Source organism: Trichosurus vulpecula, chromosome 1 (assembly GCF_011100635.1).
Source record: "Trichosurus vulpecula isolate mTriVul1 chromosome 1, mTriVul1.pri, whole genome shotgun sequence".
NCBI classification, from domain to species: domain Eukaryota; kingdom Metazoa; phylum Chordata; class Mammalia; order Diprotodontia; family Phalangeridae; genus Trichosurus; species Trichosurus vulpecula.
In genome coordinates this window covers 529267134-529293608 of record NC_050573.1, presented here as the reverse complement: position 1 = coordinate 529293608, position 26475 = coordinate 529267134, and the positions used below count along the sequence as shown (strand labels likewise).

The window sequence follows — 26475 nt, the reverse complement described above, 5'->3', positions numbered from 1 at the left end:
ACTCTACCCTGTGTCTATTTTATGTACATTTGTGTTCTATACATATATGTATGTGTATATGTCCTTTTGCTCAATCGGCTATCAGCGCTTTGAGAACAGGGACTATTTAATTTTATTTTTATCTTCTTTTCTCAGGTGCCTAGCACATAGTAGGTGCTTAATAAATGCTTGTTGATTGATACTTATACAGTGCTTTAAGATTTAAGATACAAAGTGCTTTACATATTTAAATCACTTGATCTCCACAACAACCCTGTGAGAGAGCTGCTGTTAGATTCATCCTCATTTTAAAATTAAGACACTGAGGCTGAGAGAGAGTAAGCCAGTTGCCCGGGATCTGGACCTAGTGCTCCCTCCATGACACCACTTAACTGCTGAGGTGCTCTGTGTTCATAAGTGCTCTGAAAATGTGCAGCCATGCAACGAGAAGGATCAAGAAAGGCTTTGCAGAGGAAGTAAGCTCTAAGCAGGGTTTTTTAAATTGAGGAAGTTTGGTAAGCTGAGTAGGGAGGGCATTCTGGGTAGAGGGAGGGGTGCGAGTAAAGGTAGAGTCAGGAGTCAGCAAGCTGTATGCAAGGGCTGGGGGAGCCAAGTGGGAGCATGGAGTGATGTGGCTTGGGGTGGCTTCTGTGCAAGAACTCATCAGGGGGGCCCACACCTATAGGGGAAGTTGTTTAAGGGAGCATCACAGGGAGAGCATGAAGCGTTCCAAATGCCCAGGCAGGCTTCCTGAGGCAGTTCCTGGGGGAGCTCCACAGATGACAGGCAGGACTGCTGGTTGACACACACAAATATAAAACTCCCTGAGACATTACCTGAATTTCTTGATATTCTTCTCTGAAACTCTGATGAAGAGAACGATGGGGTAGATCTTTGCTTTGATCAAATCTTTTGTGCAGCTTATCCCGGCCTCCAGCAGACAGTGCTTATTCTAGAAACAAAACCATCACAGTGTCACTGGAGGACAAATCTCCGTATTGCATGTGTATGTAGGTCTATGTATCTGCATGTGCCTGTGTATAATGGCAGGCGGCACGTCCAACAGAGAAGCTGGCACAGGAAAAGGGCTGGTGTCAGCCTCAGCAGCTGGGGAACCAGTGAAAACCAGAAACTAAAAGCACCCTTTTGCTAGGGATGAAAAATGAAAGCACAGATCCAATTTAGACCAACATACCCCTGAGACACACTTAATACTCCTCAGATGTCTATACATTATAGAGCATAGGCACACGTTAAACCAGGAGCCCAGAGCGTGAAATAAATTAGGCTGTAAGTAAGCTCTTTATTAAAAAAATGGCGATGATGACTGGTGGCCCTGGGTGGTACTTCAGATACATGATGCTGACAGCCGTTAAGCATGTCCCTGGGATGACTGCACCAGGGTAGAAAGGGCTTGAGAGGTCTGCTAGGTGGAGAACATTTTGGGGGGCTGGTCAATTCTTCAAACCTACCTTCAAGGCTATTGTATTTGTCTCTTTTTGGCATATGGGCACAGTAAATCTAAAAGGATGCGATAACTCGACTTCCTGGTTAATCAGGAAGTGATTTTTCTTGCCTTAAGGGTGCAAAGGCACACTTGGGATACGCTCCTTTCTCACTTGTGCCTCTTAGAATCCCCTTGGCTTCCTTCAAGACTCATCTCATATGCAGCTTCCCAGGGGAAACCAATGTTAGAACGTTCTCTCTTCTCAAGTAATCATGTATGTACTTATCTTTTTAAGTGTTATATCTCTTAGTAGAATGTAAACTCTTTAAGGGTAGGCACTGTGCCCAGCCTAAACTCCAGAGACTTCCTTTTGCCCTGAGGATCAAATATGAACTAATTTCTATATTTGCCATTTAAAAACCTTCTCAACCAGGCTCCAGTCTTAGTCTATGTTATTGCTCTTGACATACTCTACGGTCCAGCTAAACCAACCTTCTTGATGGTTTTAACACAAACAGCATTCCAAAATTCAATATAGTATTTCTATGCCTTTGCGTAGGTTGTCCTCAATACCTGGAATGCAACTCTCTTCTTGCCTCCACTTTTGAGAACCCCTCCTTCCTTCCAAGGCTCAGCTCAAGAACTATTTCCTACAGAAGATATTTCTAGATCCCTGAGCCACTAGTGCCAGGCCCTGAAACTACCTTGTACTTATCCTATTTATAGTTTGGATATACTTGTATAATTCGGATATACTTCTATACATGTTGTCTCTAAAAGAGTGTAAGTTCCTTGAGGACAAGAGTTGTCTCATTTTTATATCTCTATTTTCAGTGCCTAGCATAGGCCTTGACACATTATCGTTCAGTTGTGTCCCATTCTTTGTGACCCCATGGACCATATATGTCAATCCCTGACACATAGTAGGCACTTAATGCCTTTTGAAATGGGCAATTAGGTGGAGCGGTGGATTGAGGGCTGGGACTGGCCTGGGGTCAGGAAGAGTCATCTTCCTGAGTTCAAACCTGGCCTTAGATGCTAACTAGCTATGTGACCCTAGGCAAGTCACCTAACCCTGCTTGCCTCAGTTTCCTCATCTGTAAAATGAGCTGGAAAAGGAAATGGCAAAACCACCCCAGTATCTTTGCCAAAAAAAAACCAAACAAACCCAAATGGGATCACAAAGAGTTGGACATAACTGAAAAACAACTGAACGACAAATGCATTTTGATTCGGATAGAAGTTACTTTTAAGCTAAAAGTCATTTTGGTCCCAAACCCTTGGCTATGCCACTTACTACATGTGTGACCTTGAGCAGGTCACTTAATATTCCTAGGGCTCAGTTTCCTCATCTGTGAAATGAAGGTATTGGTCCAGACCAAATGCTGTCAAACCACATGGAAAATAGAAACAGGGAATCATTAATCTGTACATAAGGATCCTTGGGGGCTGCATACGGACTTAGTTTTAAAATGCAATATTATCTATGTTTTACTGGACAGTTATCCCTTCCACATCATGACTTTACCCATCACGGTTTCAATCTATCTTGGGTCAGCATAAGAAATTTAATGGGAATTTTGGGGGAATTTTGCAGATGACGCACGAAGGCCAACAGACAACATAGAGCCTAGGACCGAATATTTAACCCAAATTTTACAATAAGGTACTGTAAACACCCCATAAAAGAAAAAGAAAAAAATTCAGACTTCTCTGGTACAAAGGGAGGGCCAAAAAATTTGATGAGGATTTTCCAGGTCACCAGGGGCACCACGCCCCTAACTCCTGTGATATGGAAGGGATAACTGTATTTTTATTTATTTTTTTGAATATTTCCCAATTACATTTTAATCTAGTTCAGGTGGCACTCACCAGTACTGCAGCTGCATGGGCCTGCTGGCTGTGTGCTTGACAACTCTGGTCTAGATGGCATCCCTTCTAGTTTTAAGCCTATCATCCAATTATCTGTCCTTGTCACTCTTATCATTCATGCTCCCAATCCACTGTCATCAGAGTTCACTAAATTAGGGGAACAACCCTAAATAATAGCATATGGTATGTAAGCTTACTGATTTGTTTAGTCATTTTCCAGGCATGTCTGGCCCTTCATGACCTCATTTGGGATTTTCTTGACAAAGATACTGGAGTGGTTTGCCATTTCCTTCTCCAGCTCATTTTACAGAAGCGGAAACTAAGGCCAACAGGATTAAGTGACTTGCCCGGAGTCACACAGCTAGTAAGTGTCTAAAGGTGGATTTGAACTCAGGTCTTCCTGACTCCAGGCTCAGTGCCCTATTCACCATGCCACGTAGCTGCCTAAGCTTACTGATAGTTGCGTCTAAGTCTTTGTCCTATGCGTCAAGATTGGAAGAAGACAGGAGATGGACATTAAATATAAAATTCCTGGCCACTGTTCCATTTCGTTGAAATGGCCAAAAGCAGTCTGAAAGCCTATGTCTCCCACAGTCTATGGTAACGCCACTGGCCTCAATTTGAGCATTTTTCTTGTCTAGGGTAAGGAATAGCCCCCGTGCTTAGGACTGATAGGCTCCACAATGCATGGGCACTTGAGGACCAGAAAACAGGACAAACAAAGTGTTAGTTTAAATTGTATACATAGACTTTTTCTCATCTCCTGCCAAAGACCATCCTAATCTCCCACTTTCCACTTGTTCAGCAAATGTCGTGCCTGACACCAACTCTCTCACTTTGTCTGTCTCTCACTAACACATTCTTTCTCTATCTCTGGCCCTGTTATCACAACCAGACACACACATACCTAACAATGCAAACTAGGACACAAACACTGAAAACCATTAAAAATAGAAGATAGTTCTGCTAAATAAACACATAGTGGAGTCCGGTACAGAAGGGCAATGGAGAAGCTGGAGAAAGGGAGGAGAAGAGGGTTAGCACAATTGGAAAGTTAATTTGGACGTAAAGGAAGAGAGGGAACAATGAAAAAGAAGGGGAAAAAGAGGGTAAGAACTTGGGAAGAGGGAAAGAAACAGGAACAACTCTTCCAACTCTGGCCTTTACCAAGATGGTAGCAAATGGATCATTAGATTTGTAAGAAAGAAAGATGCATAGACATAGATAATCACAGATGGCTAAATCCAACCCTAGGTCACCTTGGCAGCTACAGCTTCAATATTGGCAGGAACAATGCATTCGAAGGTGTTTGGATTCTTTTCCCGGGAGAAGATGATGGTTTCTGTTCTTTCTTTCCTCAGGAACTCCTCCTTTGTTACAATGTCTGGAGAGAAGGAAGACAAGGTATTAGTTGTAATGAGGCATAATGGATGGGGCAACAGACTTGGCATCAGGAAAACCTGTGTTTAAATTCCATCTCAGACATTAACTAGCTCTGTGACCCTACCAAAATTGCTTAACCTCTCTGAGTCTCAGTTTTCCCATCCATAAAAAGGGAATACTAACACCTGTAGCACTCACTATACAAGGTTGTTATGAGGCTTAAATGAATTAAATGAATGCTTTGCAAATGTCATTACTATTGCCTAACATCTAGGGCCCTGCCTATCCTTCAAAGGCTCAGATCATGTCCTGCCCCTGCTGTCAAAAAGTTTCCCACTGCCTAGCCCCCAATGACCTTTCCCTCCTCTAGACTCCTGCACCACTTACTTATTGCCTACCCCACTCACTGCACAGTTACCAAGTATGACCTCATAAACTATTCTTAAGCTCCATGGCAACATGGAGATGATCTTGGATTCTTGAAAGTTATGCTGGCAGAGTGTAAGTTCTACTGAATCTTATTGAGTTGGAAAAGCTGTAAGTATAAGTCTGAGATAGACCATTTGGCATGTGTGTGCACACATACACACAAAGACACACGTACATAGACACACACACACACATACCTGTATCTTGACTAGCCAAAGACGAGCCTTGCTAAGGACAGAAGGGCTCATCATCAGAGGGTCAGTCACCAGATGAAGAATTTTTCATGAAGGTAACACATCAAATGGGGAAGAGCTAGGACTTGTACTCAGACCAATAAAATCATGGATGATTCCAAGTATCAACATGCTATTAGTTGTCATATATGTGAAAATAATTGATATATGTGTATACACACACATATGTAAACATACATATCTTTCACAAGAGACAGCATGCCATTATGGATAGGGAGCTGGTATAGGGGCATCCTGATCTGGATTCAAGTCCCTTCTCAGGCACATAGTGGCTGTGTGACCTTGGGCAAGTAATCTAACTTCTCAGCGCTGACAGGCAGCTAAGACTCTAAATTAGTACACTCCACATATTGGACCCAAACTTTATTTCGTCGTTAGAGGGAACTCTTAGAGAGGAAACTCTTGCTACCATTGTAGATGGTACCTGCTCTGTAACTTACAATCTCAGAGAGCTGCCTGTGGGCACCAAGAGCTCAATGACTTGTCTAACGTCGCATAACCTATATTTGTAAAAGGTGAGACTTGGACTTGTCTTCCTAACTCTAAGGCCAACTCTCTATCTACTATGCAATACTGTCCCTCCCTCCTCTTTCTTTGCTTTCTCTCCCTTCCACTCTTTTCCCTCCCTCCTTCCTTTCTTTCCTCTTTACCTCTCTCCCTCTCTCCCCTTCCCTCCTTCCATCTCCCTCACTTTCCTCTCTCCCCCTCCTCTCCCCTCCTCTCCTCTTCTCTCCTTTCCTCTTTTCTCCCTCCCATATCTCTCTCTCTTATCCTCTTTCTCTCTTCTACCTCTCCCTCCCCCATCTCTCTGTCTCTGTCTCTTTCTCCTACCCTCTCCCTCAAAGGATCTTAGACCTGGAGCTAGTTCAAGCCACCTAGTTCAATCTCCTCATTTAAAGATGAGCAAATAGGCCCAAGGAAATTAAGTGATTCACCCCAGGTCACACAGGTAATAAACATCAAATGTAAGATTGGAGCCCAGATCCTTTCACTCCCTGTATCCACGGTGAAACACACACACACACACACACACACACACACACACGTCTTGACTGTTTTATATTTCTCTTGCTCCTACAAAGCCTAACAATGGTGCCCTGAATGTAGTTAATGGTAGTGTTCCATCAGGGGATGAATGTCCACTCTATCTGTGATAATGCAGAAGGGATGTTGGCAATGAGGAAGGGCTTGAACTAGATGACCTCAGTTTTTGTTTATTGACTGACATAGCAACAATAAGTTTTCCTCAATGGTGCGGTTCTGTATCCATGGCAACGTGAGATAGAGTTCAGTGGATCTGATTTCTGTCCATACAGAATAATAGACCTACTGTGGGTTCTTCCACTCAAACCCTTTGCTGCCTCCTCCTCCCATCTTTTAGTACAGTCATCTCATTTGGTCCAGAGATTCTGTTTTGACCAACCAGGAGTAAGCCATCAACTAATAAGCATTTGTTAAGTGCCTATTGTGTGCTAGGCACTGTGCTAAGCACTGGAGAATACAAAGAAAGGCCAAAGACAAGTACCCAATGATAGAAAAATGGTAGAAAAGACTGAATTAGGAGTAAGGCTCCTAGAATTTAGTTCTAGTTACTGAATGCTACTAATTGGTTGTGTGATCCTGGACAAGTCACTTCATCTCTAAAAAATGAAGAAGTTGGCTGAGATATCCTCCAAGGTTCTCTTCAGCTCTAAAATCCTATGATTCTAAGTCCCACTCAGCCCAAATCCCACACCAAGGCACTGGGTGGTCCTCACCAAAGAGCCAGAGTGGCCAATGGTATGTCATGTCCTACTACCGAGAGGTCCAAAGCTCACAGCTCAACAAGGGGCTGTAGACCCAGACAGTAGAGAGGAGATTATGAGGAAGTTAGCAAACAAATTTTCCAGGCCACTGCTGGTTGCTAAGGCAAAATGGCTTAATATGGAAGGATAAGACTTTGGGAAAGACCCTGAAAGACCCTGAAGAGCCAACATCTGGCCATGGCAAGGAGCCCTCAGGCACAAACAGGCCTGGATGAATAACTGAGGGGAACATCAGGCAGGTTAAGGTGGAGTGGAATGAGCATGGGAGTTCAGCTCAATGAAATGGGATTTAAAAATAAGGCTTTACAAAAACCACATTGGTCAGGACGTCAGCTGGAAAATACTTCTGTCCTGAAACATGAAATGAAACCTCTTTTCTTTTTACACATGTCCTTGTGGTACGTATGTGAGTCACAGGTGGCAAGGCTGTGGCCAGGCCTGGAGGGATGGGGGAGGGGGAGGGGGAAGGAAGAGGCTGAGAAATTCAAGGGTAGTCAAGGTGCAGAGGAAGCATTTTGGGGTAGTCATCTCCCTAGCCAGAAAGGAAGCACATGTGACTTACAGCTATTATAGTTATCCTGAGAGACACGGCCCCTCCACATAGGCCCACAAGCAGTGAACATAACCCATGCTCTGCTGTATGGGAAACCTTAGTTCCTTTCAAAGAGTCACTTCATTCATTCATTCAAACATTGATTACATGCTTACCATAATGTCACTCGCCATGATAGGTGCTGGAGAAGATATAATGACAAATCATTTATTCCTGTGTATATAAGGGTAGCTAGAATCTCTAAAATCTCTCCCAGATCTTCACAAAGAGAATAATACAGAATGAGGCATCTGGAGCATTCTCACACTTCCCCCTCCCTCCTACCCCACCCACCATCAGTCAGCAGGGTATAGTAGGAAGAGTACTGGGCAAGGAATTAGCAGGCAATGGAAGGAGGACTGGATTATGAATTATAGGCCCCAGGTTCAAATCCTGCCTTTGTTATTTATTACATGTGTGACCTCATATAAATTTCTCAACTTCTTTCAACCTCAGTTTCCCCAACTGTAAAATGGAGGGGATGGACTTGGCTTCCTAACTCCATATCTATGACCTGAATTTGAGATTTGGCTCTGACCTTGAGCAAGTCACAAAATCCCTTGCTCAGCTTTCTGACCCGTAAAATGGGTATGGGACCTCCCTACCTGCATCATATGGTTGTTGTGAAGAGTAAAAGTGGTAAGGTACATGAGAAGACTTTGAAGTTATACAAAGATGAGGTATCATGATTATCATTTAGCCAGCCTGGAAAATAGCCACTCACTCCCTCCCTGAGGGTGAGTCATAATTTAAGTCAAGTGAGTAGCAGACAGTGCTGACTTCATCCATTTTCTGTACTAACTCATCTCCACAGGAAAAGGGAGGCTGGGGGATATGTATGCATGGGTGTGTGTGTACGTATGCACGTGCATGTGTATTTCTTCACAACGCTGCCATCCAGCACAAGACTGACACAGACCCAAGGGAGACCCTATAGGAGAAGCTGTTGTCTGTGTCCTGGGGCTAAGCTCCCCACTCCACTAACCTGGCTTGCACATGTTGAACTCCATGGCCCCTCCAGAATTCAGCAGCTTTTGCACCAAGGTCTTGGCTAGCATGGTGGGGGTGAAGAGAACAGGCCGTCGGCGCTCAGAGTAGAAGGAGCGCACCGAGCTATATGGGATCAGGTTGAGTCTCTTGTTGAGGTCATTTTCAGAGTCCACATCTGTAAGAGAAGAAAGAAGTGTCAGGCTAGTCTGCTGCCTATGAGTGGTGGGAAGAGAAGGCATTGATTGCAGAGCCAAGAGTTGGAGAAAATCTGTGTTCTTGGTTCCCAGCACCGCTGTGACTTGGATTTCTGTAGTCTCTCTCCCAGCGTTTCTTTACATTTGGTTTTCAATTATGTGATTGACAGGCCTCGTACTTGTTCCTGGAGATAATGTCATTATCTTACAGGCTGTCCATAATGGACACTGAGCTTTCCTCTGGGGCTTAGCTGACATTCATTTTGGCTGGGTCCCATTCATCCCTCCACTCTTGCTCCTATCCCTTCAGATTTGGGATAAGGAAACAGTTCTCAGCCAGAGAGTTGGCAATGGTGCTAGAAATGCAATCCCTTGTTTCCTCCCTCCCTGACCCTGAGCTATGCCTGTGTGGTGCACATCCCCTCCACCAGCCTGAGGAATGACAAGAGGGTCTCAGTAGGAGGAAAAAAAAATCAATAAATAAACGCTTCACAGCAAACAACTCCAATTAACATCAGCATTCAGGCGCTACTGACTGCCACAAACTTTTAGTTAGTGTGATGGGGGAAGTCACAGCCTGATATAAGCAATGGGGGTGGGGTCTTGGCCCTCTGAGTAGTGTCCTCATGGTCTTACTGGCTCTACTGAACCAGGACGGGCATGGGGAATCTGACTCAGGACCTTGTGGTCCAGGGTGGGAGTAAGGAATACAGCAGGCCACCCAAAAGGAATGGAACTTCAGGGTGATGGGTGGAGTTAGACAAAAAGTCTGCTTCTCCCATATGCCCCATATCTTGCTTTCTGATACATTACTGTCTTTCTTGCTTGAATTCCTACTCTAGTAAACAGATTTTCTTGTTCTTCCCATCTCCAAGCAGCTAGAGACAGATAGGTGGTGCAGTGGATAGAGTGTGTGTACTGGAGTTAGGAAGACCTGAGTTCAAATCTGGCCTCAGACACTTAATAGCTGCATGGCCCTGGGCAAATCATTTAATCTCTGCCTCAGTTTCCTCAACTGTAAATTGTGGATCATTATAGTACTTACCTTGCTGGGTTGTGAGGATAAAACATAATAATATTTGTAAAGTGCTTTGCACACAGTAGATGCTTCATAAATGTTAGTAACTTAAACTGGATTTTTTATTTGTGCTTATTCAGCTTCCAGACCCACCCTGTCTTTCCTCATCCAAGTATTCCAGGTTCTATTCCCCTCATTTTAAGAGTTCTGAACTTAATAAGCATTAACTAAAATGGTCATTCTCCCATACATAGAACAGAAAGAGAAGGATGTACATGAGATCATGAATCTCGATTATATGCAGCTCGCTTTTCTTATTAAGCATATAATCACTTCGACATGTTCGTTTTCAGAGTTGTCCTGGTGGTCTGTGATTCCTTCTAGCCTTCTCTTTATTCTCTTCTGTGCATTTTAAAAAACAGTTTCAAAGACTTTCTTATCCATATCTCCCCCTCCCTAATCATCCCTGCCATCACTTCTCCACTGAGAAAAAGGAAAAAAAAATGAAACCTTTGTAACAAATACATGTAGTGAAGCAAAACAAATTCCCACATTGGCTGTGTCTGAAAACTCATGTCTCATTCTGCACTTTGAGCCCATCACCTCTTGGTTACAAGGGGCTCGGCTAAGTATTTTTCCTAATCACCAGTAGTTATACAGATGTCAGCCCCAACATTGAGGATATGACACTTCACCCTCAGGCAAATGTATCCAATTACTGCTCCTTTTTTTCCCAATCTCACCAGCCCCAAAGTCCATCTTCCTCGATGGAATCATTCCATGCAGGATATGGTGAGCATTTTGTCTCCACTAAATTCTCTTCTGTAGGCGAGGGGATTTAGGTTCTTTGGGGTGGCTTTCTATAGACATCTGATCTATAGGTTTCTGGTTTTCCTATGAATGCCCAGAAGAGTGTCTCCAAAGGCATTTCTTACCTTCATGCTTCTCTGACAAGGGCTTCATAACATCGAGTGAGGCCCGGGCCAAGTTCCCTGGGTGGCCACTAGTGATGATACGGACCCGTTCATTGCTGTTCATCCTCTTGTATTTGTTTTCAGATCGACTAACAAACTGAAAAAAAAAAACAGAAAGAAGAAGATTGGTCCCTTCTATGAGTGCTAAAACTAAATCCCCAGACTTTGGTCTAACTAGACTTCAGTGGATTTGTTCTCTGTTTTGGGGGGGGCTTAGAGATGGTTTGGGAAGGGTGTGAATGAGTGACCTTTAATGAAGGGCAGATTCTTAAACCTGTCAAGGTGCAATTAGATGGTCCTCCTTGACCTTCCCATCACCTCAAAAACATCAACTTTTTCCTTTTTGTCTCTGCATTCTTGGTGCCTATCACAGTGCCTGACCCAGAGCAGATGCTTCATACATGCTTACTGATTGACAGACTGATTTTCTAGAATAAATAATCCCAACAGTAACAATCTAGACCAGGTAATAATAGCAAATGACCTCATTTTCCAACTGCCCTCATCATGGTGTGATATAGCTGAAGGTCCCTTTTGCTTACTACTCTTATTACAGTGTGATACAGTAAGAGGAACATGAACTCTAGATTCAAAGGAATTGGGTTTAAATCCTCCACCTGATACCACCTGTGTGACCTTGGATGGAGTCTAACCTGTTTGAGACTCAGTTTCTTCATTTGGGTAATAGAAATGATAATGGCACACACTTCATAGGGCTGTTGTGCAGCTCGGATGAGATAATGTATGCAAATTGTCTTGCAAACCTTAAAGCTCTCTATAAGTATGAGCTATTACTAATGTTAATTTACTAGTCAACTAGGCATAAAACTATCTGTCCTAGAAATATCTGAGATCTTTTCCAGCTCTGGGTCTATGGTTCTGTGATCTTATGATCTCATGGGTTTGTTGCAGGGATAAAATGAGATTACAGATGTCAAAGGGCTTTGGAAAGTTAAAACTACTGTTGTCATTTTTATAAAAAGCTTTGTAGGGAAAGCACTTGGAAATGCCAAAACCCCAGTGCAGACCAAGGCGAGGGGTGGGGGAGGGGGGACTCTGAACAGCCTTACCTGTATGAGCTGACCAAACAGGATGCTTGCTCTTGAGAGACGGGGGCTTACTCGGGGGTCATTCATTGCAAGAGGCTCCTCAGGCTGCAGTGTGTTCTGAAACCAGTTTGTCAATCAATTAATCAAACTCTCCTGAGGGTGGCATAATAGGTGAGACACCGTTTATCATTTTATCAACACTTCTAGCCTTAAGACATTTAGGCTGAGGGGAGAAGAAACTCAACTCTCACAGAATCAGAGAGTTTCAAAGAAGGAGAAAACATAATGAGAGGAATGGAAGGTGTCCAGAGCTCTGGGGAAGGTGACCTGGGCCTATTAATGGAGATTTCAGAGACCAAGAAAGGAAGGAATGAAGGCCACACATCACTTGCCAGCAGTCTTGGCTCAGTCACTGCTGTTTCTTTTCAATGGTGAAGCCTAGAAGGGAAGCCTATGATAAAGGGCATCTTTAGGGCAGAGTGTCCTGACAATATCTGTAGCCTGTAGAGAGAGGAAACCAGGTGCCAAGGAAGAAGGGACCTGAGATAGAGGAATAAATCAATCAGGCTAGGCTCCCTAGGATGACAAAGGAACTTTAAGGCTGACAATCAAACCTTCCCTTTCTGAGAGACCGAGGAGGATTGGAAGGTAGATATTTGGGGAGATTACCCATCTCCACCCCAGGTCTTGGCATGGGATGAGGCTCTGGAAGTCAGGAAGAAGAATAATGTAGTAGATATATAGGGTGCTAGGCTTGGAATCAGGAACACCTAGGTTCAAACTCTACCTCATCTAGTCACTGAAACTTTTGAGGGCCTCAGTTTCCTCATTGGTAAGTTGGGGACAATAATAGTTGCAGTGTGCCATAGTAGATGGAGAGCTGGCCTCAGAGCCGAAGCCCTGGACTTAAGTCTTGGGCAAATCACTTCATCACTGTGCTTCATGGCAAAAGTGTCAAACACAAGGCCCACCACACTCCCAAGTGTATAAACTAGATTAAATGTAACTGGGAAATATTTAACAAAATAAATAAAAATATGATAGAACAAAGACAATAATACATTTTAAAATTAAGTCAATTTGCAGCCCTCAGGAATCTTGTGTACTGTTAAGGGGCCCCTATTTTTTTTTTCTTTTGAGTTTGACTATACTGCTCTAGGCAACTCTAAAACTAAATTAAAAGAGAAGTCACCAACCTGCCTTGGTAGGAGGAATTCCCTCATTAGGGAGTTTTCTATACCAGGAAAATTGCAGGTCTAGTTCCTATCTCTATCTATTACTTTACGAGGTTGCTATTAAATGAGATCACATATATTAGGTGCTTTGCAAACTTTAAAGCAATATATAAATGCTAGATATTATTTTTGTTGTTTTTGTTGTGAAGTAAGCACTTTGAGAATCTTAAAGTGCCATTAGAATGCAAGTTGTTATTACTCAGGCCTAAGAGCCCTTGGGGAAGGAGAGGAGGAGGGTATTTGTGTCCAAGAGAGATGCCCCACAGAGCATAAATTGCAGGTAAGTGTAGCATGAGGGCAGTGCTGGTTAATGGGGTCTTTTCTGTCTTTGGGGAGGATGATCTGGCTTCTCCTAGGAAGAAGGAAGTTGAAGACAGAGCTCCCTTGCTTTCTCTGGAGTTGTGTGGGCTTGGCAGGGGCAATGTTGGGGCCAGACTTACCCGCAGGGCCTTTAGCGTGTGGTGAGAGTTCTCTGATTCATCCCTATTCCCTCTGTGCATCAACCGCTGAAGCTTCACCAAAAGTAGCTGCTGGGCTCTGGGAGAAGGAAGAAGAGATTATCTCAAGGCTGAGGTTACCTCCAGGATCAAAGAGAAAATCCTATTTGACTTTTAAAGCCCTTCACAATCTTGTCTCTTCCCATCTTTCCAGTCTTCTTACACTTTGCCATTCAGTGACATTGGTCTTCTTTCTGTTCTTCACACACAACACCAAATCTCCTGACTCCCTTTCTTTTCATGTGGCTGTTCTGTGTGCCTGACCCATCCTCCCTCTTCCCCTCTGCCTCTTGACTTTCTAAACTTTTTAGCTTACTTTTATGCATCCTCTTCCCCCTTTAGATTATAAGCTTTTTGGGAGTGAGGACTTTCTTTTTCTTATTTGTATTCCCCCCCCCAACTCTATCAATCTATCTAGCCATCTACCTACCTCAGCTTAAATTGCACCTCCTGCAGGAGGCTTTTCCCAGTATCCTCTGCTCCTAGTGTCTTTCTACTTGCAACGTATATATCTTGTTTGTAACATAGCTGTGTACATATTGTCTCTTCCATTACAATGTGAGTTCTTTGAGGTCTGGGTCCAGCGATTATCATAATTCCTGGCACATTTTAAATGCTTAATAAATGTTTGTTCACTGACTGACTTGCTGACTTCATAAGATCAATAGATTTTGGAAGTGAGATAGATTTGGAATTGGAAGGACTTACTGACTTCATAGTATCAATAGATTTAGAATTGGAAGTGAAACCAACAAATCTAATCCCCTTAACTTGACAGTTGGGAAAACTGAGGCCCTGTAAGATTAAATGACTTGCTTAGAGTTACAAAGTTAGTAACTTTTTCAGGCAGGATTCAAACTCAGTTTCTTTCTGTCCAGCACTCTATCCACTACACCATGCTCCCTCTCTGTGTCCTCATCTGTAAAATGAGGGGATGGGAAGGGACTAGGTGGCCCTTGAGGCCTTTTCTAGCCCCAACTCTATGATCTTATGAACATATTTACCCTACTTCTTCTTTTACACTCCCATTTCCACCTTTGCACATTCCTATGATTCCTCAGTCCCTCTAGACATTTGCTCACTGCCAGAGGTGACAATGTGCTTCCAGACCAGACAAGCCAAGGGGTTGAAGGAAATATACACTGGCTACTGAGAGCCAACTGTTGGATTTTCACTGTGAGCATCTTACACTGAAGAAATCAGCAAAGGCTACAGATCAGGGCTTAGTTTATTGTTTTGGACTACCTAGATTTAAGAAAGCAATGGGGAAAAAGCTAATGAGGCAGATTAAACATAAAAGTGCATCAGGTGCACATCCACCCTCCCCCCTTCCCACCTGGTTGTTAAACATTTACCAGAACACCACTGAATAGATCTCTTTCTATTTCTAGGCTCACCTTCTGTAGCTGGGGATAGTTCCCATTTCCAGGTCCCTGTTGTTGAATGGGTCAACCCGAGCACATAGCCACTCATATTTATCCTGGTACATTGTGTCACGAACATGTACCACTTCATCGCACTTCACTGACATAGAACAGGAGTCAAGTTGACTGGAGATATTCAGGTTTAGCCGGATATAAAACGAGTCCCCTGACGTGATCAGGCCATCTTCCATGTCCTTTAGCAGCTTCCGGTAACCTGAGGGAGAAGAATTATTAAAAAAAAATCACCCCGGCCCTGTTGCTATCCTCTTGGGGTATGTGTGTGTGTGTGTCTGTTTGTGCTTGCTGAGGCACTGAGCTGCTGCTCTTCTTTGTGTAGGGAGGGATTCAGAAGATCATATCAAGGTGCTATTTCAAATGGAACACAGCATGGCAACCAAGGCTCTTGATGGATTAGTGAGAGTGGAATAGACCCTGATGGAGACAGCCTGGGACCCTCAGCCCAAGAGCCTTGGGAATAGTGTCCTCAACCACCGTCCTGGGAAGCAACCCCTGTGGAGATGCATCTTGGCACGGCTCCTGAGGGTGCTGCAGCCATTGCATACCCCAAAAAGAAAATTTTTGTGACTAAAGTCCTTGGCATTGTCAAATGGTTCAACATCAGAGACTGATATTATTTTATCAGTGGAAATGACATTAAGGAAGAGGACTGACCATCTGCTTTGCTGTTACGCCCTAAGGACCATGGGACCTTTGTATCTGACTTGCAGCTGAAACCTTCCATGTGTTTTCTCCCCCACTGGAATATGACCTCTTTGAACAAGGATTTCTGTTCATGCAGATTTGAGTCCAAGACCATATTGTTGTGGCATATTGAGCTTGCAGTGCACTAAAACCACATTGTTTCCATATGAACTGTGGTCTAGCCACACCTTCCCTATTCTGTACTTGTTCGACATTAAAACAAAAACAAAACCAACTTAGGTGTAAAACTTCTTTTATCCCAATGTTTGCAGCATACCTACCCCTTCTCCACTGCCTGATGGCTCCAATACTATCACTGTCACTTCTTAGACCAAAACATAGCATCATTGGGTTAGAGCTAGAATTTGGAGGTCGTTAAGTCCAACACCAGGGCAGCTAGGTGGCACAGCGGATAGAATACTAGCCCTGGAGTCAGGAAGACTGAGTTCAAATCTAGCCTCAGATACTAGCTGTGTGACCCCGGACAAGTCACTTAACCCTCTTTGCCTCAGTTTCCTCATCTACAAAGTGAGCTAGAGAAGGAAATTGCAAACCACTCCAATATCTCTGGCATGAAAACCCCAAATGGGGTCATGAAGAGTCAGGCACAACTGAAACAACTCAACAAGTCCAACCCCTCATTTTTACAAATGAGAAAATAAAGGCTTAGCAAAGTCAAGTGACTTGCCCAGAGTCACAAAGGTAGTAAGTGTCTGAAGCAGCTTTTAAGCATAGGTCTTTCTGACTCCAGGTTCAGCATTCTATCCACTGTGCCAATAAGAAACCTTCCTTATAAGGGAAGGCTGTTTGAGCCTAGGTTGAGGTCCTGTGCATTGCTAATATTTTCGATTAAATTAATCATATACCACTTGTTGGCATACATAGAAGGCACTGGATAGCCAGAAAGACAGGCAGAGAATCTGTTTTCTAGATAACTGACCTTGTCCGAAGCATGGACCAATGATCAAAGGGAGAATTGTATAGCACCGTGAAAAGACAGAGCAGTTATGAGTCATTCAAGATTAACTATCTGAATGCTTAAGTGGAATAAAAGTGAGAGTCAGGTTGAATGAGGCCTCCCACTGGTTTGGAATGAATGGCCCTAGGCTCACCATTAGGTTATAGAGAACTCGTTCTCCCGCCCCCTCTAGCTTAGTACCAAGATTTCCTTCCTTGAGCTCGATTCCTGATTCTCCTCCAAATCTTCCTCAACCCCACCAGATAAACATTACAATAACTAGCGTTTATACAGCACTTTAATGCTAGCAAAGTACTTTATATACTTAAGCTCTCTTATTCTCACCATAAACCTACGAAGTAGGTATTATTATCATCCTCTTTGTATACATGAGGAAACTGAGGCTCAGAGAGATAAAGTGACTTGATTATTCACAGCTAGTAAGGGCCTGAGCAGTATTGGAACCCAGATCTTCCTGATGCCAAGTTCAACAACCTAGCTACTATGTCAAGGGAACCAGATGAGGGGTTAATAACAGGGGCCAGTTTTGTTTCTTTTTTCTCGAGGTTTATTCCATAGGTTATAATTCTTATTTGCAACATGACTAATGTGAAAATATATTTAATGTGAATGTATATGTAGAGCCTATATCAGATTGCATGCCATCTTGGGGAGGGAGGGGGAGAAAATTTGAAATTCAAAAGCTTGTGGAACTGAATGTTGAGAATTAAAAATTAATTAATTAATTTAAAAGAAAAAAAATAACAGGGGCCAACCATAGACTTTGTAATTTGCAAGGGTGAGGCTGGACAAGTGATAAAGGCATCACAGTGCAGCAGAAAGGGCTAGACTTGGAGTCAGGGTACTTGGTTGGAATCCAGGGGCTGCTGGTGGGGTCCCTTTATCTCCCTAGGTCTCAGTTTCCTCTTGGGTAAAATGACAGAGATGGACTAGGTGACCTCTATGGTCTCACTTAACTCTTAATCTATGATCCAACAAGAACTCTCTGTTATAGGGGACTTTTATTTTCACGGGGGAAACCTTCTGGAGAGCTGGTATACAGTCAGCACCTCTTATGATTTTTATGTTAGAGTGAATGCCAGGCCATGGAGTGAGAAAACTACTCCCTACCAAATGTCTGCTGTGAAATCTGACCTGTGTTTAGGTGCAGAGCATTATTATGATTATTTTCTGCACTGACAGGACACTGCTGGGAGGATGCTTTTGCTGGCGGAGAGACTGTCTGGAGAGAAGCTGGCTATTTATGCTCCGTTTAAACATTCATGAGCCCTAGTAGTTAAAAATAAGATCCAGCTGCAGAGATAACCATCCAGGAAAATTCAGAGGTGAGAATGGTAAATCAGACGTTGGAAATGTAAAACAAAGCCCAGCGCACAATAGCTAGGCGACTTAGGCAAGATACGGGTAATACTATTAAATAGCCGCTGGAGGCAAAGGGAAAGGGGAATGCTTGTTACAGAGATGCTTGAAGAACCAAAGAGCAAAAGGTCTGTGAGTTTTAATCTGATGACAGCCTAGCCTCCCCAGGCAGGGCCCAGCCCTGGACCAAGAATTGGTTGCTGCAGCCAAGTGATTGCTTTAGATCCAGGAGAACCTTAGTCGTGCACGCAAGAAAACAAAAACTCCATTTTGCAAGAAGCCATATGCACCATTTGGTGTTTAGCTGTCATGCTTGCTCTGTCTGCCAGTTCTCTTCTAACCCGGTTTCTAACCCATGCTTGCATACCTGTGGGAAATGTTCTCCATCTGTGGCCAGGTGGGGTGCAAAATAGCAAGTTCAGTGTCCTGCCTTCCGTCTGATCATAATCACTCAGAGACCTGGCTGGTCTGTAAGATGGAGGCCAGCTCAGGGAGGGGGAAAATGACAGTGTGAACACATAACTTGTCATTATGAAGAATGATCTAGAGTAGGGGTCTGTGGAAAGATTTCAAGGGGTCCATGAACTTGGGTGGGAAAAAAAGGCATCTTTATTTTCACTAGCCTTCCTTCTTATCCCTATGCATTTTATTTTATGCATTTTAAAACATTCACCTGAGAAAGGGCTCTGGTTTCACCAGATTGTCAAAGGGGTCAGCGACACCAAAAAAAGATAAAGAACCACTGGCTTAAGAGAAAATAAATAGTACTGAAGGAATTCAACAACAAAACAATATGGAAAAAACTTTAATGTCTAGAGCGCTTGGGTATTAATGAGTACTTTCCTCACAAAGGTGCTGTGAGGGAGGCAGTACAAGTAGTCTCACATAATGGAAAGAATACTGAATCTGAAATCAAGAGATACCCGGGTTTGAATTCTGGCTCTGATCTTTACTAGCTGTGTAACCTTGGGTAAGTTATTTAACCTTTCTCAGTTTATTTCTTCATCTGTAAAATGGAAGTAATAAAACTGATACTAATTATGTGTATGTATATCTCTTTGTATTTATATCTATATCATCTATATATACATTTATATCTCCTGTATAGCTCTCATTTATATAGCTGTTTGCATGTTTTCTCCTCCATTAAATTGTGAACTGTTTGAGGGTAGAGACTGTATTCACCTTTCTTTCTATCCCCAGCACTTAGCATGGTGCCTAGGATATAGTAGGAGTTTAGTAAATGCTTGTTGGTTTGATTTGAGAGTCCACTTGGCATAATGAATGGAAACTTGGCCAGGAATTAGGAAGAACTGGCTTCAGGTCCCTTGGACACGCATTGGTTGGGTGATCTTAGACAAATCATTAAGCCTCTTAGTGCCCCCAAGCACTATAGTCTCTAAAGCTGTAAATTAAAAAATGGGTGCTGATCTTCATTGGTAGGGGAAGTTTCTTCAACTGAAGTTCCCTACACCTTGGAAATGACAGATCTTTTGACCTCCACCCCCCAAACAACTGTGGTACAGGGAGACACAAGCAGCTGAGGGGAGTAGCAAAAGCCTCATGTAGAAGACTGTGTTTGAGTTGATGTGCATAGAAAACCAGGGCTTTTAAGAGGCAGAGATGAAGATAATGGAAATTATAGTCAGAGGGAACAAAATGCCCATGCAATGGCATGGAGAGAGGAAGAGAGATGTCCTTTGTGAAAAAGAGTAGGTTGTTTCCCTGACCAGTGCTTAGTAGAGGGGTTTTCCTTATGGGAGTTACCTACACCAATGAAAACCACATTCAGTCCCCTCCCCAAACACAACTCCAATCCCTCCCTCCTGGAGAAAAGCACTCTGTAAAGCTAAACGTGAATCGCTGTTATTGTCCGCATTTGACAGGTGAGACTCCAGGAAGTCTGGTAGCTTGCCCAGGGTTCTACAGCCAGGAAGAATCAGAGCCCAAATTCAAACCCAAGCTTCCTGACTCTAAATCCAGTGCCCTCTCCAACATTCGCATGAGAAGATTGGTGAGAAATGAATGGGGCTCCACTGGAGCGTTGGCCGTGGTGCTGAATGGGATTTACTCAGGCCTTACCTTCATGGTTGAATTTATAGTGCAGTGTGATGGGGCCATTACATCTCTGAATTGTCCAGTGTGCTTCCTCCTTTGTGCAAGTATCCAAGGGAACGCTCTGCTTCTCGCCTTTGATGCAGCCCTCCAGCTAGATATCAAAGAAACACTGTTCCTCACTGTGGGCTCCATGGGCTGGCCAAGCCTCGTGAGTAGGATTATTCCACATATGAAATAAAAGCATCTTTTTCTGAACAAACAACTTGCCTGGTGCTGCTGGGAGGGAATAAAGCTTCCTACTTAAATCATGCTTGTTAAACTTTCTTATCACCCGCCTCTCTGAGCATGTGCATGCATATGTGCAGGGGTAGGGTTCTCTTCTAGAAATGCAATCAAGAATACTAGATGGGGATGGGGGAAGAGGGGGTGTGACCTTTCATAACTCTCATCCCCTCCCACAGATGGTATTCTGGTAGGGGGGAGGGGGGAACAAAAGGGGCCAGAGAAGAGGATCTGTCCTTTCACATTTTTTTCTCTTTCCATTTAGGCATTCCATAACAGAACACAGGAACAGATTGTCAGGGGACCTTGCATTGTGTCAGTGGCATAAATACAGAGAAGAAATGGAGGGGAAAGTAATGAGAACTTTCTTTTTTTTTTTTTTTAAAGCCTCACCAGTAGCAGCTGGTGTCCCTCCCGGAGGCCTTCTTTTTCCGCCAGGGATCCTGGCTTGACAGAGTGAATGAAGCTGCCTCGATCATTTCCCCCCAGCAGGGTGATTTCAGTGATGAGGTTATCTCCGTTCAGGGTTGTGTGCTGCACCGGATGACATGTGGTCTTGATGTGACCAACAGATGTGACAGAGGGACGGAAAGGTCTAGGGCCAGGAAATCAAGAAGCTGCTTAGATGGGCCTGTTTTCAGATGCACAGGGCTAAAAATAGAGAGCTTATACTCAGGAAAAGCCAAGGGGAGACAGAACCTGCATGCACCAGCTTCCTGTATTTATCAGGAGCTGGAGTATGGATGGAGAAAAACTGGTTTTAGTTGTTTAAGTTATGGGAGAAGGCTTTCAACTAAGTGCTTAATCAAAAGCACAGGCAGGAAATGGAACTGATTGCCCATGACTAGAAAGAACCAAATCCAGACACTGTCAGGACTGAAACATGAGGTCACTAGAGTCAGTCTTGTTCAACCAGATTCTGCCCTTTTCTTAGCCATGATTCTGTAAGCCACAGGACTTCAACTGGAACGGTTGGTGACTTTGCCAAGTAGGACTTCTTGGGGACTTTGAGATATACTGGGGAAAGCACTGGGCTGAGAGTTGGGAAACCTGAGCTCATAGGATCATAGATATATACAACTGAGAGGCACCTTAGAGGTCATATAGGTCAAACCACTCATTTTATAGATAAGGAAACTGAGGCCAAGATAAATGAAGGGATTTTCCCATAATCACATAGGTGACAGGGTTCAAATCCCTTGACTTCAAATCCAGCTTTTTTTTTCTCCACTGGCCCACACCATTCTAGCTCAGAGTCCGTTACTAACTAGCTGAGCAAACTAGAGAAAGTCACTCAATTTCCATGGACCTCAATTTCCTCATCTATAGAATGGGAGGAGTTGGACTAGATAAACTCTAAGCTCACTTACTACTAAATGATTTTAAAGTTCTATGGCTTCAGGATAATTCAGGAGCCCAGGGTGACATGCAGCTGTCACAAGTTGGTTCACCTCTCAGACTCCCTGGGTAAGATTTATCTTCATAAAACCAGCTACCTCCCTTCCCCACTACCCCCATCTTCACCCTTTACTCTCCCATTTCCCACTGTAGTACCTTTCCAGAGAAAACTTCCTAAACATGATGTTGACTTGCTCAAGGTCAAAAGCATCCAGGCTCTCAGACTGGTGGGAAGAGGAAGAGGAGTGGATGGAGGGGGGTCCAAAGGAGTAGCGGTCATGGCTGTCGTCTGAAAAAGGGGAAAAATAATCTTGACTGGGCTAGTGAAGTAGCTGATAGTAGCAGTGACCAGTTAGGGAAAGAGAGATACACAAAGTTAAGTGATTATGTATGGAGGTGGCAAAACCAATCCACCCATGTCAATCTTGTCAGACACCAGAGATATTCCATTGTCAATGCTTCTTTTTTAGCCAAAACACAACCCCAGAACCACAAATAGCCCCATAGCCAGATATCCTTATTCCCTTTGGAGGGGCTGATGCCACTGGGAGGGAGATGTCACCTCTGGATAAAGAAGGCAGGAGGGAGAGTGCAGCTGGATCACATTTGGCCTCATACCTCGATTCAGAGAAGATAACCCTCAGAGGCATCTGTGTCCATTCTAATAGAGTGATTGATATGGTCCTCTGACATCAGGAATCATTGTGGCACAATGTTTGTTTCTCAAGAACTCCAGAAGTTCAGGTGTCTCAATTAAAGTTAATGAGACCTTCTATGATCAGTTTTTCAATGGTTCCTGAATTTGTTATGTTGAAGGAAATTTTGCTCTTACCTTCTACTGTACAGCTACCCCCTCATACAGGGCAGCTTCCATCAAGCCAATGCTAATTTCCCAAGGGAAAGCTGGGAAAGGGGTGGCTATGAAGGTGGAGAATCTGAATGATAGGATCACAGATTTAGAAGTCATCTAGTCCAACCTCATTTTGTAGAAGAGAAAAATGAGGCCCATCGAGGTGAGGTGACTTGACCAGTGTCACACAGGTAATAGGTAGCAAAGCCAGGATTTGAACCCAGGTCCTCTGTCTCCAAACACAGTTCCATTTCCACTGGATCACACTGCCTCTCAACATCACAAAACTATTTTTTTCCACACTGTTTGACAGCATGTGATATCTGGGGTATAGGATACCTTCCCCATTCAGAAAGGGCACAGTCCAGAGATCCATAGAACTGAGAAATCTACAAATGCTTCAAAGCATTAATAATAAAGATTTATTTGCAAAGGGCTATTTATTCCCAACTCAAAATGATTTAGACAGTGGCACATTTCTCTCCAAAGTTCTCCCTTTTATTTCCCAACTCTTTTTCAATTCTTCTAATTATACAGCCTTTGTTAGGGGATATTGCTTTTCTGAAGTATTTTTCAGCTTATGACTGTTTCTAATCACAGAGGATTCCATAGTGCCTTTTAATCCACAGGTCTCTGTGGGCTGTTGCAAATGAGAAGTAGTGCTGGGGTGGGGAAGGCAGCTCAACCTCAGGTGGGTCGAGAGGGCAAATAATGAATATTTAAAATCGTGAATCTGAAATCCAGGAATCTGGAGAGTTTTCTGCATTGCTAGGTTTACTACAGGTCAGAAGACCTGTTGTTCGAGAGTGATGCCTTCTTCGTAGCCTTGATGCCTAGGACCCCTCTTCATAAGACCTTTTGGCTTTTCCTCAGCCACAGCACCTAGCTAAGCAGGTTGTGACAATAACATTCTCTTCACCCTCTCCCCATAGGATCACCTTTCAGTCTCTTTCCTTCCCGTACCCTACTTTCTGAAATTGGCATTTTTGTTATGTAATAAAACTCTTCCTTCCTCCCTTCCTTCCTTCCTTCTTTCCTTCCTCCCTCCCTCCTTTCCTTCCCTTCCTTCCTTCTTTCCTTCCTTCCTTCCTTCCTTCCTTCCTTCCTTCCTTCCTTCCTTCCTTCCTTCTTTCCTTCCTTCCTTCTTTCCTTCCTTCCTTCTTTACTTACTTATTTCTTTCCTTCTTTCCTTCCTTCTTTTCTTACTTCCTTCCTTTTTTCTTCTTTCCTTCCTTCCTTCCTTCCTTCCTTCCTTCCTTCCTTCCTTCCTCCCTTCTTTTTTTCTTTTTTTCAAAGGTATAACCTGTTTTTCCACCGATTGATCTAGGAGTCCTGTGCTCTTATGTTTTAAAATAGTAAACCATGCTGCCCTTTTCCCTCTCCCTATTTTTTCTGTCTCTTTCCTCCTCCTTTTCTTCTTCCTTTCTCACCTTCTTCTCCTCTTCTCCTCCTTCTCCTCTTCCTCTTCCTCCTTTTTGTCTCTGTCTCTGCCTGTCTGTCTCTTCCTCTTCCCTCTTTCTTACTGCCTCACTGTAAAAAAAACAAACTTCTAAATCTACAGAAGCCTCCAGAGTTAGGCCTTACCCCAGTGACTTCCCTTCTTATATCTTAGGGTAAGGAAGTACAACTTTAATGTTTTCTCTATCATTAAAACCCCTTTCCCTTCCTCCTCTTTTTCTCCCTCCTCCTTCTTTTTTTAGAAGCTAGTTCTCATTATCTTGCCCAGGCTAGAAGTTTAGTGTCTATTCACAGTCTAGAATGGCACAGAGGCTTTGGTCTGCTGTCTCTGACCTGGGATGGTTCACCCTTTCCTAGGTAACTCAGTGGTCCTTTGCTCTCTAGGGGTTCATCATATAGACTCCAGACTTAGTGCAGACATCTAATTGACTTAGCTCAAGAGATCCAGCAGCCTCAGCCTCCCTGGTAGCAGAGATTACAGGCATGTGTCACCCCACGCAGCTCCTTCATTCTTGCACCACTGACTGGTTGGAGTAAACAGAGGTGTCCACCTCTACCTTGCAGGAGGCCTTCGGTTAACCATTCACTTACCATCTAGATCTAAGGCATCAAATCCAAAACTGTCAGTATCTTCTTCAACTATACTGTAAGACAAAAGGAAGAGATGTTGGTGGTAGCAGAGGATCTATGTGTGTGACAGTGCTTGAGAGTACACATGTTTGTATATGTGGGAGGAGTAGTAAGGAGAAGGAGAAAGAGGAAAGAGAAAAAGATAGTAAGAGATGTTCAGCATTCTAATAGGTATTGATGAGGGGGCCCTTCATGACAGAACCAAGAGATGACAGGCAGAAAATGAATGGGGAGAATGACATGGGGACAGCAAGAACAAGATTGGGAAGCAAAATAAACACCCTCATCAATCCCTAAGCTATTCATTGGAAGGGAATGTGTCATTAGGAAGGCATCTTTGAATGGAAAGTAGCTCTGGAGGCTGAGGTATAGACATGTAAGAGGCAACAAAGTGTGAAAACTTAGGGGTGAATGGTGGGGTGGGGGAAGGAGTACAGGTAGCATTAATGGCATAAGCTGAAGAAATGGGGATGGTAGGCAAGCATAGGTCTCTGATGGCTTCAGCCTGATATTTCCACTCTGATTCTGACTTCTTTGAGAGACTAATTGAGTAATATCCATTTGTACTTCAATGGACTTTTATTCCATGATGGGTTGAAAATAGCTTGAGTGCTCTGATCGGCAGAACAAATGGAAGACAGTGATGCTTTATACTATTCTGGCGTTCCCAAAAACATCCTCCATTTTCCATTTGTGGTCCTTTCAAATGGGGCATCCAGGGACACTGACAGCAGATCAGTGTGTAAGAATAACAACAGCAGCACGTGGCTACCCAAAAAAGAAGACTCAAACGACTCCCCAATCCCATGTTATCTGGCCTGCTTCCTGCACCAGGGAAAGGAGACGCTGCAGGATTGCTAAGGGAGTTCGTGTGGAATTTCAAGTTAAGTCACTGGCATTGTAGATAAAGTTAACACAGAAATTTTATCTTCTTCCCAAGTCATTCTCCAGAAGGGACTATGGAGTAACTCTTTAGTTCTCCTATTGCCCAAGCCAACAATTCCTTTCAACGGATGACCCATCTTCTCAAAAGAGGAAATGGGATGCCCAACTATTCTTCTGAATGCCCAATCTAGGTGGGGAGGGAGAGGTGGTGAGGGGCCCCACCAGAAAGTCAAGTACCAGTCAATCGCTACCCACACAGGTTTCCAAATATCCAGATGTTTCTGAACATCTGTATTCTTGCCAACATTATTCTATTTTCATTCTGATGTAGAGATTTGTACAAGCACGACCTATACCTTCCAGTGACTACCCCCACCCACTCCTTGGAGGAAAGCTTACGGATTGTGGTTCCTCTATGGAAGTAGTCTGAATTGACACTGAGCAGCAAGATGGTTTTTTTCCCCCCAAGGGACTCATCTTCCTTTCCTAGTCACTTACCTACGATGAGGCGTGTCTTCTTTACATCTTCTGACAATGGAATCATTTCCTGGAGGTTCCGCAGTGATAGACATGATACTGTTGCGATTTCTAAGGGGCAGCTTTAAAACACACAAATATATAGACGTATTATACATACACATATATCTATACATGTGTGTATGTGTGTATATCCACACACACACACACACACACACACACACACAATTTAATACGTCTTTAACTTGGGTCTAC

General features: G+C 43.5%; 1 protein-coding gene across 3 annotated transcripts in view; it reads right to left on the bottom strand.

The window, feature by feature from the left end:
- Window positions 1-26475, bottom strand: part of CARD11 (caspase recruitment domain family member 11) — a 134432-nt gene that overhangs the window by 4744 nt on the left and 103213 nt on the right. For all 3 annotated transcript variants that reach the window (XM_036742281.1, XM_036742279.1, XM_036742280.1), the window contains 12 exons: window positions 26242-26342; window positions 24820-24872; window positions 22077-22209; window positions 20916-21117; window positions 20265-20391; window positions 15116-15356; window positions 13662-13758; window positions 12008-12103; window positions 10899-11034; window positions 8747-8926; window positions 4558-4682; window positions 816-931 (listed from right to left, as the gene is read on the bottom strand). In XM_036742281.1, coding sequence (XP_036598176.1) covers window positions 816-931; window positions 4558-4682; window positions 8747-8926; window positions 10899-11034; window positions 12008-12103; window positions 13662-13758; window positions 15116-15356; window positions 20265-20391; window positions 20916-21117; window positions 22077-22209; window positions 24820-24872; window positions 26242-26342 — 1607 coding nt within the window. The remainder of the gene's footprint in view (window positions 1-815; window positions 932-4557; window positions 4683-8746; window positions 8927-10898; window positions 11035-12007; window positions 12104-13661; window positions 13759-15115; window positions 15357-20264; window positions 20392-20915; window positions 21118-22076; window positions 22210-24819; window positions 24873-26241; window positions 26343-26475) is intronic.